This window comes from Falco punctatus, assembly GCF_963210335.1.
Source record: "Falco punctatus genome assembly, chromosome: 16".
In the NCBI taxonomy this organism is placed as follows: domain Eukaryota; kingdom Metazoa; phylum Chordata; class Aves; order Falconiformes; family Falconidae; genus Falco; species Falco punctatus.
Window position 1 is genome coordinate 2,403,046 of NC_137596.1, and position 12,907 is coordinate 2,415,952.

The following is a 12,907-nucleotide window of genomic DNA, read 5'->3' on the forward strand; positions in this document are numbered from 1 at the left end:
AGGGGGCGCCAAACCCCGCCCCATCGGCGCGCGCTGACGTCTCTCATGAATATTCATAAGGCGGGCAGGGGCCATGGCTGCGGCGCGGCATGGGGGTGGCTGGACGGGGCGGGTGGGCACCGGGCCGGGGCTCCCCCCGCTCCCCTTCCCCGGGGCTTCGGCCCCGGCCCCGCCGCGTAACGGCCGCCTCTCCACCCGCAGCTCCCCGCGCCGCGCCGCCGGGACCCCTTCGACCGCCGGGGTAAGGCAGGGCCGGCCCCGCCGGAGGGAGCCCCGGGCCAGGGCCTGGGTCTGGGCTTGGCCTGGGCTTGGACCTGTGTCTCGAAATGGGGCTGGGGCTCAGAGTGGGCTTGGGCCTGGGGCTGGGGCTCGGGCTTGGAATGGGCCTGGGCCTGGGGCTGGGGCTCGGGCTTGGAATGGGCCTGGGCCTGGGGCTGGGGCTGGGGCTCGGAATGGGCCTGGGCCTGGGGCCTGAGGCCTGAGGCTGTGGCTCGGAATGGGCCTGGGGCTGGGCCTGGGCCTGGGCCTGGGGCTCGGAATGGGCCTGGGGCCGGGGCCGTGGCCGTGGCTCGGAATGGGCCTGGGGCTGGGCCTGGGGCTCGGAATGGGCTTGGGCCTGGGGCTGGATTGGGCCTCAGCCCCCACCTCTCCCTCAGCAGGCTACGGCGAGGAGAAGGAGGAGGATGAAGAGGAGGACAGAGGTGGGTCCCTGCGCCTTGCAGTGCAGCCCCTGGGGCCTTCCCCTGAAGCAGGTGGGGGAAACTGAGGCAGGCAGTGGGGTGCTGGGGGCTTTCTGTGGCAGCCCACCCTCCTTTCTCGCTACTTAGCCATGGATCTGAGCGGTGTCTGGTGTCTGTGAAGAGGGGATGGCCGGGGACTCCTGTGTTGACAGAAAGGGGGACAGAAAGGGGTGAGACTTTTTATCAAAAACCGTTTTTTGAAATTTTCTGCCTTTCCCAGTGAACTTGGCGGAAACCTCCTTGCTGAACAAGCTCATCCGCACGTCCCTTGTGGAGTCCAGCCACCACGTGGAGATCCTGCAGCAGGACCCCAGCTCCCCGCTCTTCTCCGTCAAAACCTTTGAAAAGCTGCCCCTGTGAGTCGATGGCGGCCTCTGGCCCAGCAAAGCACCAGAGCCACAATCGTTCATCAAACCAGCCCTTCTTGATGCCTTTTTTTTTTTTTTTCTTTTTCTTTTTTACAGGAAGAAGGAGCTCTTGCAGGGGATTTACAACATGGGCTTCAACAGACCATCCAAAATCCAGGGGACGGCTCTGCCGATCATGCTGGCATACCCGTGAGTAGTCACGCCACGTGCGTGAGCCCCGGCTCCCTTGAGGCATTCCCGGTGTTGGGACATGAACCTGGAGACACCCCACCCTTGCGCTCCACTAAGCAGCCTTTGCCTTGCAGGCCCCACAATCTGATTGCCCAGAGCCAGTCAGGGACAGGGAAAACAGCAGCTTTTGTCTTGGCGATGTTGAGCAGAATTAATGCCGCTGAGAAATACCCGCAGGTAACATAGGAAAGGGAAAGCTGATGCAGGAGGGGTTTGCCCGAGTCCTCAAGATGCTGTCTGGGGGAAGAGCTCTCGTTCTGTCCCCGTCTCTATGATTTTATCCACTGGAGGGGGACAATAAACCCCCCAGGTACTATTGCAGCAGCGGGCAGGACAGAAAGTGTGGTGCCAGCTGAAGGGAGGTACCTTTGCTTGCTAGCAGCAAATTAAACCAGGCTTTAGATATCCTGGAATTTAAATGTAGAAAAGCAACTGCAGAGAGTGCTGTTTTATTCTGGTGGCTTAAAACCCCCCACAAGCCCCAGTCACTTCTCTGTGTGCAGAATCAGCTTTGTGAGCTGGTTACTGCAATTAAACATCTCTCATTTCAGGCGTACAGGGTGATTTAACCAGTTGGTTAAATGGCTTTAAAGTTGGGCGCAGAAACAAACTGCACTGTGCTTCAGGAGACAAATTTTCCCCCTAAAAATAGCTACAGCAGCTCCTTTCTGCCAGCATCCCTTGGAGCTGTACCGTGTTCCCAGCTCCCTAACCTCCAAATGTGACCGCCTACCCCATCCCTCTGCGCTTTCGAGGGAGTTTAGCAGCGTGGGATTTGCCTGTGCTCTTCTTTCTGTCCCTTTGACAGACCTTGTTGTCTGCCCGGTGCATCCCACCCCTTGGCTTCTAAACGCAGCGTTTCTCATCTGACCGCTCTCTTGTCTCCCCCCAAGTGCCTCTGCTTGGCTCCCACCTATGAGCTGGCTCTGCAGATTGGGCGCGTGATCGAGACAATCGGGCGGTTTTGCATTGACACCAAGGTGACGTACGCTGTCCGGGGAAACCTAGGTGAGTCCAGTCCTGCCCAGCAGAGCTGCCGGCACTGTAACGGGAGCATGAAGTGAGTACAGGGATCCTCTTAGCGCCTTGAGCTGCCAGGAGCCACACAGACCCCCGTGAAGGCCAATAACGTCACGTCTATATTCCCCTCTCCTGCTAATGAGTTGTCTTCGTGATTGCTGGCTGCTCCCAGACTCCCCCCTTCCCACGTGGGGCTGGTTTCCACCCCCTGAGGCTGTAGGGAAGCATCAGCCCTCTTGCCATTTTAATCTCAAGCCCCATTTTGCCACATGGGCCCCCTCAAAGGCATCACTAGGCAGCCAAAATTTGAGACAGCCAAGGGAAAAAGGCGCTTGAGCAGCAGCAGGGTGGCGTGTTTGGAGGCAGTCGGATGCCATTTCCCTCTTGCAGTTCGGCAGGGCACCGTGGTGCAGGAGCAGATTGTCATCGGGACACCGGGGACGATGCTGGATTGGTGTTTCAAGCAGAAGGTCATAGACATGAAGAAGATCGGCACGTTCGTGCTGGATGAAGCTGACATCATGATCGACACGCAGGGCCTCTCCTGTCAAAGCATTCGTATTCAGAGGTGAGCATCCCTGACGGGTGGTGTCCCGCTTCCCTGTTTTTTTTCCCCTGTTTGCTCAGCTTTGAGGGAATCGGTCACCAAAAGAGCTGAAGTGGCAGTGAAAAAGAGCATCTCTCTGATGGGAGGGGGCTTGCTGCTGTGGGAATCGGCTTTTGCCCATCAGCAGGCCCTGACCTGGTGTGTCCAGGGATCCAGCTTCCTGTGAAACTGCGTCCGTTAGACACGCAGGAAGACTTTTATCTCGCTTAACCTTTCCTCTTGAGCCGTTACACCCCTTGGATTGGGTTCCCTTTCTGTTGGACACAAAGTCAGCTTAAATCAAGCTTTCTTTTTTTTGTTTCTAATGAGTACATCTGGGCACCGGGCTGCTCTCCTGGGATGACAAGTCCTTTTTCTCTGCTCCAGAGCTTTACCCAAGGGCTGCCAGATGCTGCTGTTCTCAGCCACCTTCAGGGATACCGTGCGGGCATTCGCCATGCAAATCGTCTCCAACCCCATCGTGATAAAGCTGCGCGAGGAGGAGCTCACCCTGAGCAACATCAGGCAGTACTTCTTCGTGTGTAGGGGCAGGGAGGAGAAGTACAGAGCCCTCTGCAACGTCTACGGCAGCATCACCATCGGCCAGGCTATGATCTTCTGCCAGGTAAAGCACCCCAGCCTGCCTGGGAAGATGGACGCGTTTGCAGTCAGTGATAATAGAAATGGTTTTATGGTATGGACACAGGGGGCTTCTTCCCAGACCCTCAATTCACGGAGCAGACCCCAGAGAGGGGTGGGGAACATGTCAGCATTTAAAGGGCAGCCCTGGGGCAAAGGCAGCCTTTAAAAGCATCTCTCCTACCAATTGCAACTGCCTTTGCGTGGCTTCCACAGTCACCAGTGCGTGGAAAACGTGCCGTTTCCTTGCCCTTTGCACTGCACCTCCTAACAAGAGGCTTCTTGCTCATCCACATCGGTGTTGCCTTATTCTGAGGTGTTCCAGCACCAGGAGCTCCTGCAGAAGGAGCAGGGGACTTGAGTGGGGGGAAAAATCGGTGAAGCATTGGCTGGGAGCAAGGGGCGCGACAGCAGAGCTGCTGCACCACCTCAGCCTGCCTCTCCCTGCGCATCCAGACGCGGAGGAGTGCGGACTGGCTGTCGAAGGAGATGAGCCAGGACGGGCACCAAGTGGCCATCCTGACAGCGGAGCTGACGGTAGCCCAGCGGGCCAGCGTCATCCAGCGCTTCCGTGACGGGAAGGAGAAGGTCCTCATCGCCACCAACGTCTGTGCCAGAGGTACCCCCAGAAAACCTGATGCTCCTCACCTTGCCGCGAGACGCGCCTCAGGGCCCCTGGCTCTCCGACGGCGGCGTGGGCTCGAGCCACGGGGTGAGGCGATCCCTTTCCACAGCCCCTTTCTCTCACTTTTCAGGGATCGACGTGCAGCAGGTCACCATCGTGGTGAACTTCAGCCTCCCCGTGAATCGGGAGAGGGAGCCGGATTTTGAGACCTACCTCCACCGCATCGGGCGAACGGGACGCTTCGGGAGGAGGGGCATCGCCTTCAGCATGGTGCAAAGCCAGAACGTGGGGCTCGTGCAGATGATAGAGGAGCATTTCCGTGAGTATCCGTGCCTATCCACCTTTCCAGGAGGCAGTTTCAGGACCCGTGATCCCCTTCCAGCTCGTTTCCCGTCTGCAAACAGACCTTGTTGGGACTGCTCTTCGCCCCAGGGCTCAGCCCCTGCGGTACAGGTGCCGCTTTCAGCCCCTCACCCTTCTAGGGTTGGTTGTTGGTTTGTTTTTTTTTTTCCCCAGCAGCCAGATTTTTAGAGAAGCAGCCTCGGAGGTTGTGCGTGCCTTGCAAGGGATGTTACCAGTACCCAGGATGCCTCGGCACCTCTTTTTTTTTTTTTTTTTTTTTTTCCTTCTTTCAGGCATTTTGCCTGCCTCTACCCTGCAAATCCTTGTCCTGGGGACCCGGTGCCCTGGCTTAGCTCAGCCCTGGCTGCAGGAGAGAAGCCAGCAGCTCAAGTCGCACAGGCCTTTCCCGAGGGAAATCAATTGTCACTTGTAAATGTCAAGAGGATTTTCACAGGGTTTGCAAGATGACGCGGCTGTGCTGGTGGCTTTTCAAATCCCTGTTTGCCCTGTGATTTTTAGGAAAAAAAATGGTTATCAAAACCTTTTAGCGTGCAGAAAAGCACGTCCCTCCCTCAGTTTTGTCTTCAGAGTTGCTGAAAACTCTTGGCGGCCTTAAATTTAAACACCAAACGAGCGTGTGGCAGAGAAGACGTGAGCCAGATCACCTGGCGGAGACTTTTGCTGAGCAGCAGGAGCATCGGATGCCTGCGATGAGCAGCCTGAGTAACCAGGAGCTGGATGAGTCTGGCCGCAGCCAGAATTAAGCCCGAGGAGCTCCCTGTGCTCTTTCCAGCGTGTGGAACGGAGGGGATGAGCTCCCAGCGACCTGACTTCGGCTTTTTAACGCTGTGCCATTGTGATTCGAGGGCCGGGGCTGCCTGACCAAGATAACGCACCTTCCCCACCTCCCATCGCTTCCCAGGTGGGAGCAGGGAGCGGGAACGTATCCCACCCGACTTGCTGCTGCTCCCTGGGGCGTCCCCTGCTCTCTTAGCAGCCTTGTCGTGACGGCGGCCCTTCATCCAGATTGCGCCGTGCTTTTTCCAAGTTTATTTGGCTGTTGCTTGAATGCCAGAGTGGAAATACCGCAGCGGGCACCTCCGGGAGCCCTCCGGCTCGCGGGGCAGCGGCGCTCGGTTTTCACCTGGGTGTGCTCAGCACTGACAGTTGTTATTTTTTCCTTTCTACAGAGACCAAGATCAAGCAGCTGGACCCAGACGACATGGATGAGCTCGAGAACCTGGAAAACTGAGTGAGGAGCGGGGATTTGTTCTCCCAGACCCCAGTTTTGGTTTGAAACAGAAGGAAAAGTTACTGGGAAAAATCTCCCCCTTCTCTTCCAACTTCCTAAAGCTGTTTGGTTTTGTTGTGATGTTTTAGAAGACAGGGGCTGGGGGGAACGCTCAGAGCTGTGGTTATTGTTCCTGGGTTTGTTCCTTGTTTATCTCCAAGGTTTTTGTGGCTTGAGCGGTCCCCTCAGGGGCTTCACACAGCGCAATGTTCCTCAAAAATGGGTCTGGGGGTGTTTGCAAAACAGGTGAACTCTGTTAACTGGCCCAAAAGATCGGCTGCTGATCTCCAGTGGCAGCGGTGGGCCAGCAAAATCTTGGAGAAAGCTTTAATAAGGAAAAAAAAAAATGTCAGGAGAAAGGAGTGAGGTATTAAACAATAACAACACTGCGGTCACGCTAGATGGCAGCAGGAATCCGCCGCTGCCATCCCAAATCCCGTCGGGACCCGAAACTTGAGGTTTTTGGGGTCAGGGTAGTGGCGGGGAGAGAGGCTGGACCTCTGTGGGCTGCCTGTCCCCAGCCCAGGGCTGCGTGTGTCCCCAGCGGGTGTATCCCATGGCTGTCACCACATTCGTCTGGAATAAACCAGAATTATTTCGAAGTCCTAGGGTGTTGTTGCTCCGCTTTTTGCCAAAATCCCTTAAAATTTATCACTTATTTTACTTGCAGAAGGATTTTTATGAGGTCAGTGTTGACAAAGGTGGCGTTTGGCAGATGTGCCAGTGCCCCCCGGCTTCGGCTGTTTGAGTTTCTTCCCCAAACCGACCTGTACGGGCAGAAACGGGGCAGAAGCCACGACCGGAGGCACCTGGCAGCAGCTTGAGGGGGGAGCAAACCCTGGCCCTGCAACCCCCCCCCCCTGGTGCCCAGCTTTAACCCATTTGGGGCACTTCAAGCCCAAAAAACCTCTTTGCAGGTAATCTCGTGTCTGTAATTTTTAACGAGCAATTAATTCTAATTAAGGAATCAGCGGGGGGGGGGGGGGGGCAGTGAGTGAGAGATGGCAGGAAATTTTCTGCTGTTTGCTTTGGCTGTGCCATGCGGTGGTGGGACTTCGCCGGGCATTGCCGGATCCCCCCTGGCGCGCCGGCTGGAACAAGGCAGGCTTTAACGCCTCCCCCCACAGCACCTGGGCCTCATCCTGCGCTGGTGCCCTGGGCCAGAAATTTTTTATATTCTTCATATTTGGGAATCTCTTTTCTCCCCCCCCCCCCCATGTTATCAGCGCTCCAAACTGCTTCCCTGCCCTGGGGCCAGGGTGTGAACATCTTCTTCCCCAGGAGAGATGCTAGCCCACAAAAAAAAATAATAATGTGGGGTAATTTTGTGCAAGTGCTTTATTTCGAGAGGAATTTCAGTTGTGGGGCTGTGTCCTGCCACCTCCCAAGCTTGGTTTGCTCTGGCTGCTGCCCTTCCTTGGTGGATACTGGCTTTGGGGATGGGACACTGTGGGTTCCTGTGGCCCCTGCACCCCAAAATCCTCCCCCTGGGGTACCTCAGCCCCCCCAGGGATTGCATTACAGCGTTGCCGCCCCCCATGAATGTTTGATGGGCTGGGGCGTGGTGGAGAGCCGGGAGATGAAATATCAAACCCCGCTTGCCGCCGAGCGCCCGGCTTCCCCCGGCTCCAAACCCCTGTGTTTTCGATCAGCGGGGGGGTGGGGGCAGCATATTTCCCCTTCTTTTCACAAAAAAAAAATTGCTGGGAGCAGGGGGGAACACTTGGGCATAAATTGCCGCCGTGGAGGGAAGGAGGTGACGCTGCTCTTCGTGCGATGAGCGGGCCCGTCCTCAGCCCTGAGATTGCAGGGGCCGTGGCGAGCAGCAGGGTTGGGTTCGCCCCTGGCTGCCCACGCGAAGGCAGGTTTATAAATAATTAACGGTTAATCAGGGCCGGGCCTAATTACCCAGCGGTAACCGGAGAGGAGGGCTGGAGGGAGAGCGCAGCCCTGCTTCGGCACTCTGCGGCGGGCTGCGGGCCGGACATGGCGCCATGGAGCGGGGCTGGGCGCCGCCGCGGTGGAGGGGGCCCTGGATCCTCTGCCTGCTGCCGGCGCTGGCGGGGGGTGAGCACAGACCTGACCCCCCAAAAACACCCCTCAGCGTGGAGCCAGCAGAGACCCGACCAACTCGCGGTACCTCTCGGCCAGGTCAGCTGCTGGCAGCCAGCGAGGCGGCGTACGAGGAGCGGACAGTGACGGGGGTGCGGGGCCGGGTGGTGGAGCTGAGCTGCGGGTCGGCGGCATCGGCGCCGCCAGCCGTGGTCTTCTGGAGCTTCGCGGGGGGCTCGGGGCCACCGCGGGCCGTGGCGGTGGGCTCGGGCCAGGAGGTGGTGGTGGCCCCCGGCACGGGGACGCTGGGCCGGGTGACCCTGCGCAACGGGACGCTGGAGCTGCGGGAGCTGCGGGCGGGCGCCCAGGGCCGGTTCCTCTGCCAGGGGCTGTTCCCGGAGTGGGGGCAGCTCCGCGTGGGCTACGCCGCCGTCCTGCTGCGCGTCCTGGGTAAGCACCCGGCCACCGCGGTCCCCTGCCTTGCAGCGAAGCATCCCCTTGCCCACTAGCCACCGGAGTCTGCCACTAGCCAATCCAGGGCCCCACTAGTCAACAAAGCACACCAGGAGCCAGGGCAGAGCCCCACTAGCCACCATAGTGCCCCACTAGCCAGTAAAGGGCTCTACAAATCAATGGAGCATGCCACTAGCCAACGCAGAGCCCCACTAGCCAACATGGTGCCTACTAGCCAACAAAGCACCCTGCTTGCCAATGTAGCACACCCCCGCTAGGCCACACAGTGCCCCATGAGCCGAAGTAGCTCATCACTAGCCAACCGAGCACACAGCAGTCCATGAGGTGCCCCATTAGCCAACATAGAGCCCCACCAGCCAGCAAAGCAGCCCACTAGCCAACACAGCACCCCCGTAGTCATCCCCATCTTGTCTTGGCTAATCTAGCATCCCACCAACCCCTAACTGGTCCCACTAGCCCATGCCTGGCTGCTCCAGCTAGCCCCCATGCCCACAGCCAGGATACCCCACCACTAGTCCGTACACATTTCCATTAGCCATCCCACCAGCCACTACAGCACCTCACTAGCCAATAAATCTTCTGGGCTGGAAAGACCCCCCCTGGGTGGGGTGGGAGGGATCTGGGGCTCCCAGCAGGAGCGGCGCAAGGGGCTGGTGTTGTTGGGGGCCGCTCACAGCTCGGTGCCCCCAGTGCCCGTCTCCAAGCCCTTCGTGCGGCCGACAGCAGCGGCGGCGGCAGAGGGGACAGCGGTGGCCCTGACGTGCGCCGTGCGGGAGGGGACGGAGCCGCTGAGCTTCTCCTGGCAGCACCGCGAGCCCCGGGGGGGTCCCTCAGCACCCCCTGCGGGGCTGGGGGGCTCCGGGGCAGAGCTGCACCTGACGCCCGCCAACCGCAGCCACGCCGGCTGGTACACCTGCACCGTACGCAACGCGGTCAACAACCACACCAGCGAGCCCGTCTACCTGGACATCGTCTGTGAGTGCCCGGGGGCTCGGCCCTGCCTTCCCGGGGGGCGGCCCCACACTGGGGGCCTCAGGTACCAGCTGTGGAGACATCCTCAGGGCTGCAGATGCCACCGTGGCTAGTCCGGGGCCACCAAGCACCTTGTGACCGTGGCACGTTCATAACTACCATGGTACATCCACCCTGGCACCGTGATGCCTACCATGACACGTCCACATGACACGTGCCATGCCACCAAGGTGTGTCTGTGGCCACCGTGCACTGTGGCCCACCCGTAGCCACCAAGCACTGTGCCACTAAGATGTGTCCATGGCCACCATGCCACCAAAGCGTGTCCACAGCCACCACGCACCTTGCTACCAATGGTGCCGCCATGGCCACTGTGCCGCTATGGCGTGACCGTGGCCACCACGCACCACGGCACATCCATGGCCACCACCCATCGTGGTGTGTTCGCGCCTGCCACGGTGCACCCTTTCTAAGGAGGCTTCACAGCCTGGTTTCCCACCAGCAAGCAGATGCCCCGGGCAGGGCTGTGTCCCCTCGGTGGGGATGTCCCTGTGGCTAAAGGACCCCATGTCACCGCAGACGGCCCCGACGAGCCGGCCATCAGCGTGGAGCCCTTCTCCCCTGAACAGGGGGGCTTCTCAGCAGGAGAGCGGGAGGACGTGGTGCTGAGCTGCCTGGCTCCCTCCAACCCCCCCAGCCGCTACATCTGGCTCCACAACGGTTCCCAGGTCCACACCGGCCAGACCTACGTCATTGCCGCCATCGCCCGCGCCCAGGCGGGCACCTACACCTGCCTGGCCGAGAACACCCATCTCCAAACCCGCACCCAGGCCACCATCGTCCTCACCGTCTACTGTAAGTAACCCCAGGGGGAGGGGGGCCCGGCAGGTCCCCCCGGCGCGAGATGGACCAACGTGGCTCCTTGGTGAGGATGTGGGTGTGAGGGGCGATTTGGGGTGGGACATGGGTCGAGATGGGGGACCCCCATCCTACCCCAGTGCTGACGGTCCCCTGCAGATCCGCCAGCCGGGACCCCCAGCTGCTCCGCCCTGGCCACCAGTGACCAGCGGGATGTGGCCCTGCGGTGCCGCTGGCTGGGGGGCTTCCCCCCGGCACGGCTGCGCTGGGTGGGCCCCCAGGAGGAGGACGAGGGGGTGATGGGGATGAGTTTCTCCATGGCCACCAGCATCCAGTCAGGGGCAGCCACCAGGAACAGCAGCTCCTTCTCCTGCCTGGCCTCCCACCCGGCACTGCCACAGGGGGCTGCCTGCGGGACGACCCTGTGTGAGTGGCGACGGGTCCGTGTGTGTGTCCCCCACCAAAAACCCCCTTCCCACCCCCCCCCGAGCACAGCCGAGCCGCGGTGACCCCCGTGCCACGGCCACCCTACGGCACGGCCACTCCAAGGTGACGCTGTCTTTGCTCCAAAACGGGCAGCCCCACAGCCCAGCTGGGGCGCGAAGCCCCCCCATGCCCTGGGGTCTCCTGTTTGGGGGGGTGTTCAGTACAGCACCCCAGCACCCCACCCCGACACCGCTCCATCCCGCAGGGGTCCCGGCCGGCGGCCCTTCCTGTGCAGCGGCAGCCACCAAGGGTGACGAGTTCGTGATGCTGCGGTGCCAGTGGGAGGGGGGGACGCCACCCGTCACCCTGCACTGGCGGGACCCTGGGGGCCGAGCCCTGGCTGACCCCGCGCCCTCCACCACCGTCCTGGTGCTGAGCGCTGACGGCAGCCTGGGGGGCCGGGATTTCATCTGCGCTGCCGCCCACCCGCTGCGGGCCACCGGCACCGAGTGCCGCCTGCGGCTGGGTAAGCCGCGTCCATGCCCCGGTGCCCTCACGGGGAGGTCGCGCATCCCCGTCACCCCCGTCCCCCCCATTCTCACCGAGCAGAAGCCCCCCGGCTGGAGGCGGAGAGGCGCAAGGTGGCGGTGCTGGAGGGCGGCGAGGCGCGGCTGGCGTGCCGGCGGCGCGGCGGTGGTCTCGGTGCCACCATGGCTTGGTACGACCCTGAGGAGCGGGAGGTGACGCCGGGGCTGGCCAAGTACCACCTGGAGCGGGGAGAAGAGTGGGTCAACCTCACTGTCCAGGACGTCGAGTGGCCAGCAGACGGTGGGATCTACCGCTGCGCCGCGGCCAACGCCGTGGGCACCGCCAGCCTCCCCGTCCGCCTCCGTGTGGACCGTGAGTCCCGGGAGGGGTGGGGGGGTGCTGGGGCGGGGGTTACCCCCTCCTGCTGGGCACCGTCTCGCCGCAGGGTACCCGGCCCCCCCCAACGTCACCATCAGCAAGCTGCGGTACCTGCGGGCTCGCACCGAGGTGCGGCTGGAGTGGCGGACGCAGGGCGCTGGCAACCTCACCGGCTTCGTGGTGCAGCGGCGCCAGGCCAGGAGACCCCGCCGGCGGGTGCCCGGCCCCTGGGAAACGGCCGCCGGTGACATCGAGCCCCACTCCCGCAACCGGCGCCTGGGGGGGCTGGACCCGGCGGTGGTTTACGCTTTCCGCATCCTGGCCGTCAACCACCGGACAGCCGGGCACCCCTCGGAGGTGCAGACGCCAGGTGAAGTGGGCAGGGGACGCTGCTCCGTGTGGGCAGAGCAGGGTTTGAGTGGAGAAGGGCGACGTTTGCACCCCGGTGGAGCCGAGGAGCCAGGTGCGAGCAGCCATCAGTAGGTTTCAGAGTGAACAGGCACAGGCTCCCACCTTCCTCTACCTTTCCGGGCTCTGCCAGGCCTTGCGCTGGGGAGCCTGCTGCCTGCCGTGCTCTCTCCTCTCCCTCGGCACAGCTCGCACACGGGCGCCTCGTTACCCTCGTTACCCCCGGGAGGGCCGGGCTGACCAGCAGTCACTCTCTTCCAGCCGAGCCCCCCTTCGAGGCCTACCCAGCAGTGACAGGGGCAGCAGTGGCAGGGATGCTGGTGGCCACCGCCACATCGTTCCTGGCCGTGCGCTGCATCGCCCGCCACCGGGACACCCTCCCACGTGAGTGCCAGGGGCAGGGGGGTCCCGTGGGACCCCAGACACCCACATCTCACCCCCCTCTGTCCGTCCCCAGGGCTGCACGACCTGCTCTTCCACACGTGAGTACCAAAGCCCCTTGCCCCACTGCTCTGGCACCCCCAGGTGCTGGAGGGGGTTAGACCCCCCGTGTCCGTCCCCCACCCACCCAGGGCCAGTCCCGGGGCCCAGGAGCCGGTGGGCGCGCCGGAGGATGCCGAAACAGCCGCAAGCAGAGAGGATGGAGCAGCACCGGCACCAGGAGACCTGCCAGCCCCTGGCACAGCAGCAGGTAACGGCACCCACTGGGCAAGCCAAGGGCTGAGCCACCTGCCCCCACGACCCAGCACCCACCTGGTGTCACTGGGGGCTCTCCCAGACCTTGCAGAGCCACTGTCAGCACCGCCGGACCCCACTGATGACCCACCGGTTAATGTCACCATCACCGAGACCGCGACACCATGACCGCTCCCCCACCGGTCCCCTTTATATCCCTTTCCTCCGCTTGTTCCGCGCCATGGGACAGCAGCGCCTGCCTGTGCCGCATCCCTTCGCATTAATAAAGCTGGG

The 12,907-nt window shown here is 61.7% G+C and overlaps 3 protein-coding genes across 6 annotated transcripts in view; 2 read left to right on the forward strand and 1 right to left on the reverse strand.

Annotated features, from left to right (window-relative positions):
* The first annotated feature begins 23 nt into the window (after window positions 1-23).
* On the forward strand, window positions 24-6,447 carry DDX25 (DEAD-box helicase 25). 4 transcript variants are annotated; one of them, XM_080366501.1, is made up of 12 exons: window positions 24-112; window positions 202-241; window positions 657-701; window positions 961-1,096; window positions 1,205-1,297; window positions 1,414-1,516; window positions 2,233-2,347; window positions 2,750-2,927; window positions 3,333-3,570; window positions 4,041-4,203; window positions 4,340-4,528; window positions 5,742-6,447. In XM_080366501.1, exons 1-12 carry the CDS (start codon window positions 74-76, stop codon window positions 5,801-5,803), a joined length of 1,401 nt encoding a protein of 466 aa, XP_080222627.1. In that variant the 5' UTR covers window positions 24-73; the 3' UTR covers window positions 5,804-6,447. The 4 variants fall into 4 exon arrangements, with proteins under 4 accessions (XP_080222627.1, XP_080222629.1, XP_080222628.1 ...); XM_080366502.1 differs by having other exon boundaries at window positions 73-112; window positions 660-701; XM_080366503.1 differs by lacking the exon at window positions 657-701 and having other exon boundaries at window positions 71-241.
* Window positions 6,448-7,047: 600 nt separating this feature from the next.
* Window positions 7,048-12,907, forward strand: VSIG10L2 (V-set and immunoglobulin domain containing 10 like 2). Its single transcript, XM_080366478.1, is given in 10 exon segments — window positions 7,048-8,344; window positions 9,059-9,343; window positions 9,920-10,195; window positions 10,358-10,624; window positions 10,890-11,168; window positions 11,171-11,524; window positions 11,598-11,900; window positions 12,200-12,322; window positions 12,396-12,420; window positions 12,511-12,907. Coding segments are annotated over 10 exon segments (2,712 nt in total). The 5' UTR covers window positions 7,048-7,836; the 3' UTR covers window positions 12,803-12,907.
* The window catches only part of CDON (cell adhesion associated, oncogene regulated), a 59,757-nt gene continuing 58,128 nt past the window's right edge, over window positions 11,279-12,907 (reverse strand). The window contains exon 22 of the mRNA XM_080366474.1: window positions 11,279-11,391. The gene's annotated coding sequence lies outside the window, so the exon portion shown is untranslated. The remainder of the gene's footprint in view (window positions 11,392-12,907) is intronic.

Excerpts from the sequence above, each read along its gene's own strand:
- DDX25 (XM_080366501.1), top strand. The coding sequence starts at position 74 with ATGGCTGCGGCGCGGCATGGGGGTGGCTGGACGGGGCGG. Across the intron at positions 702-960 it reads GGATGAAGAGGAGGACAGAG|TGAACTTGGCGGAAACCTCC; the intron begins GTGGGTCCCTGC and ends TGCCTTTCCCAG. Across the intron at positions 1,517-2,232 it reads CCGCTGAGAAATACCCGCAG|TGCCTCTGCTTGGCTCCCAC; the intron begins GTAACATAGGAA and ends TCTCCCCCCAAG.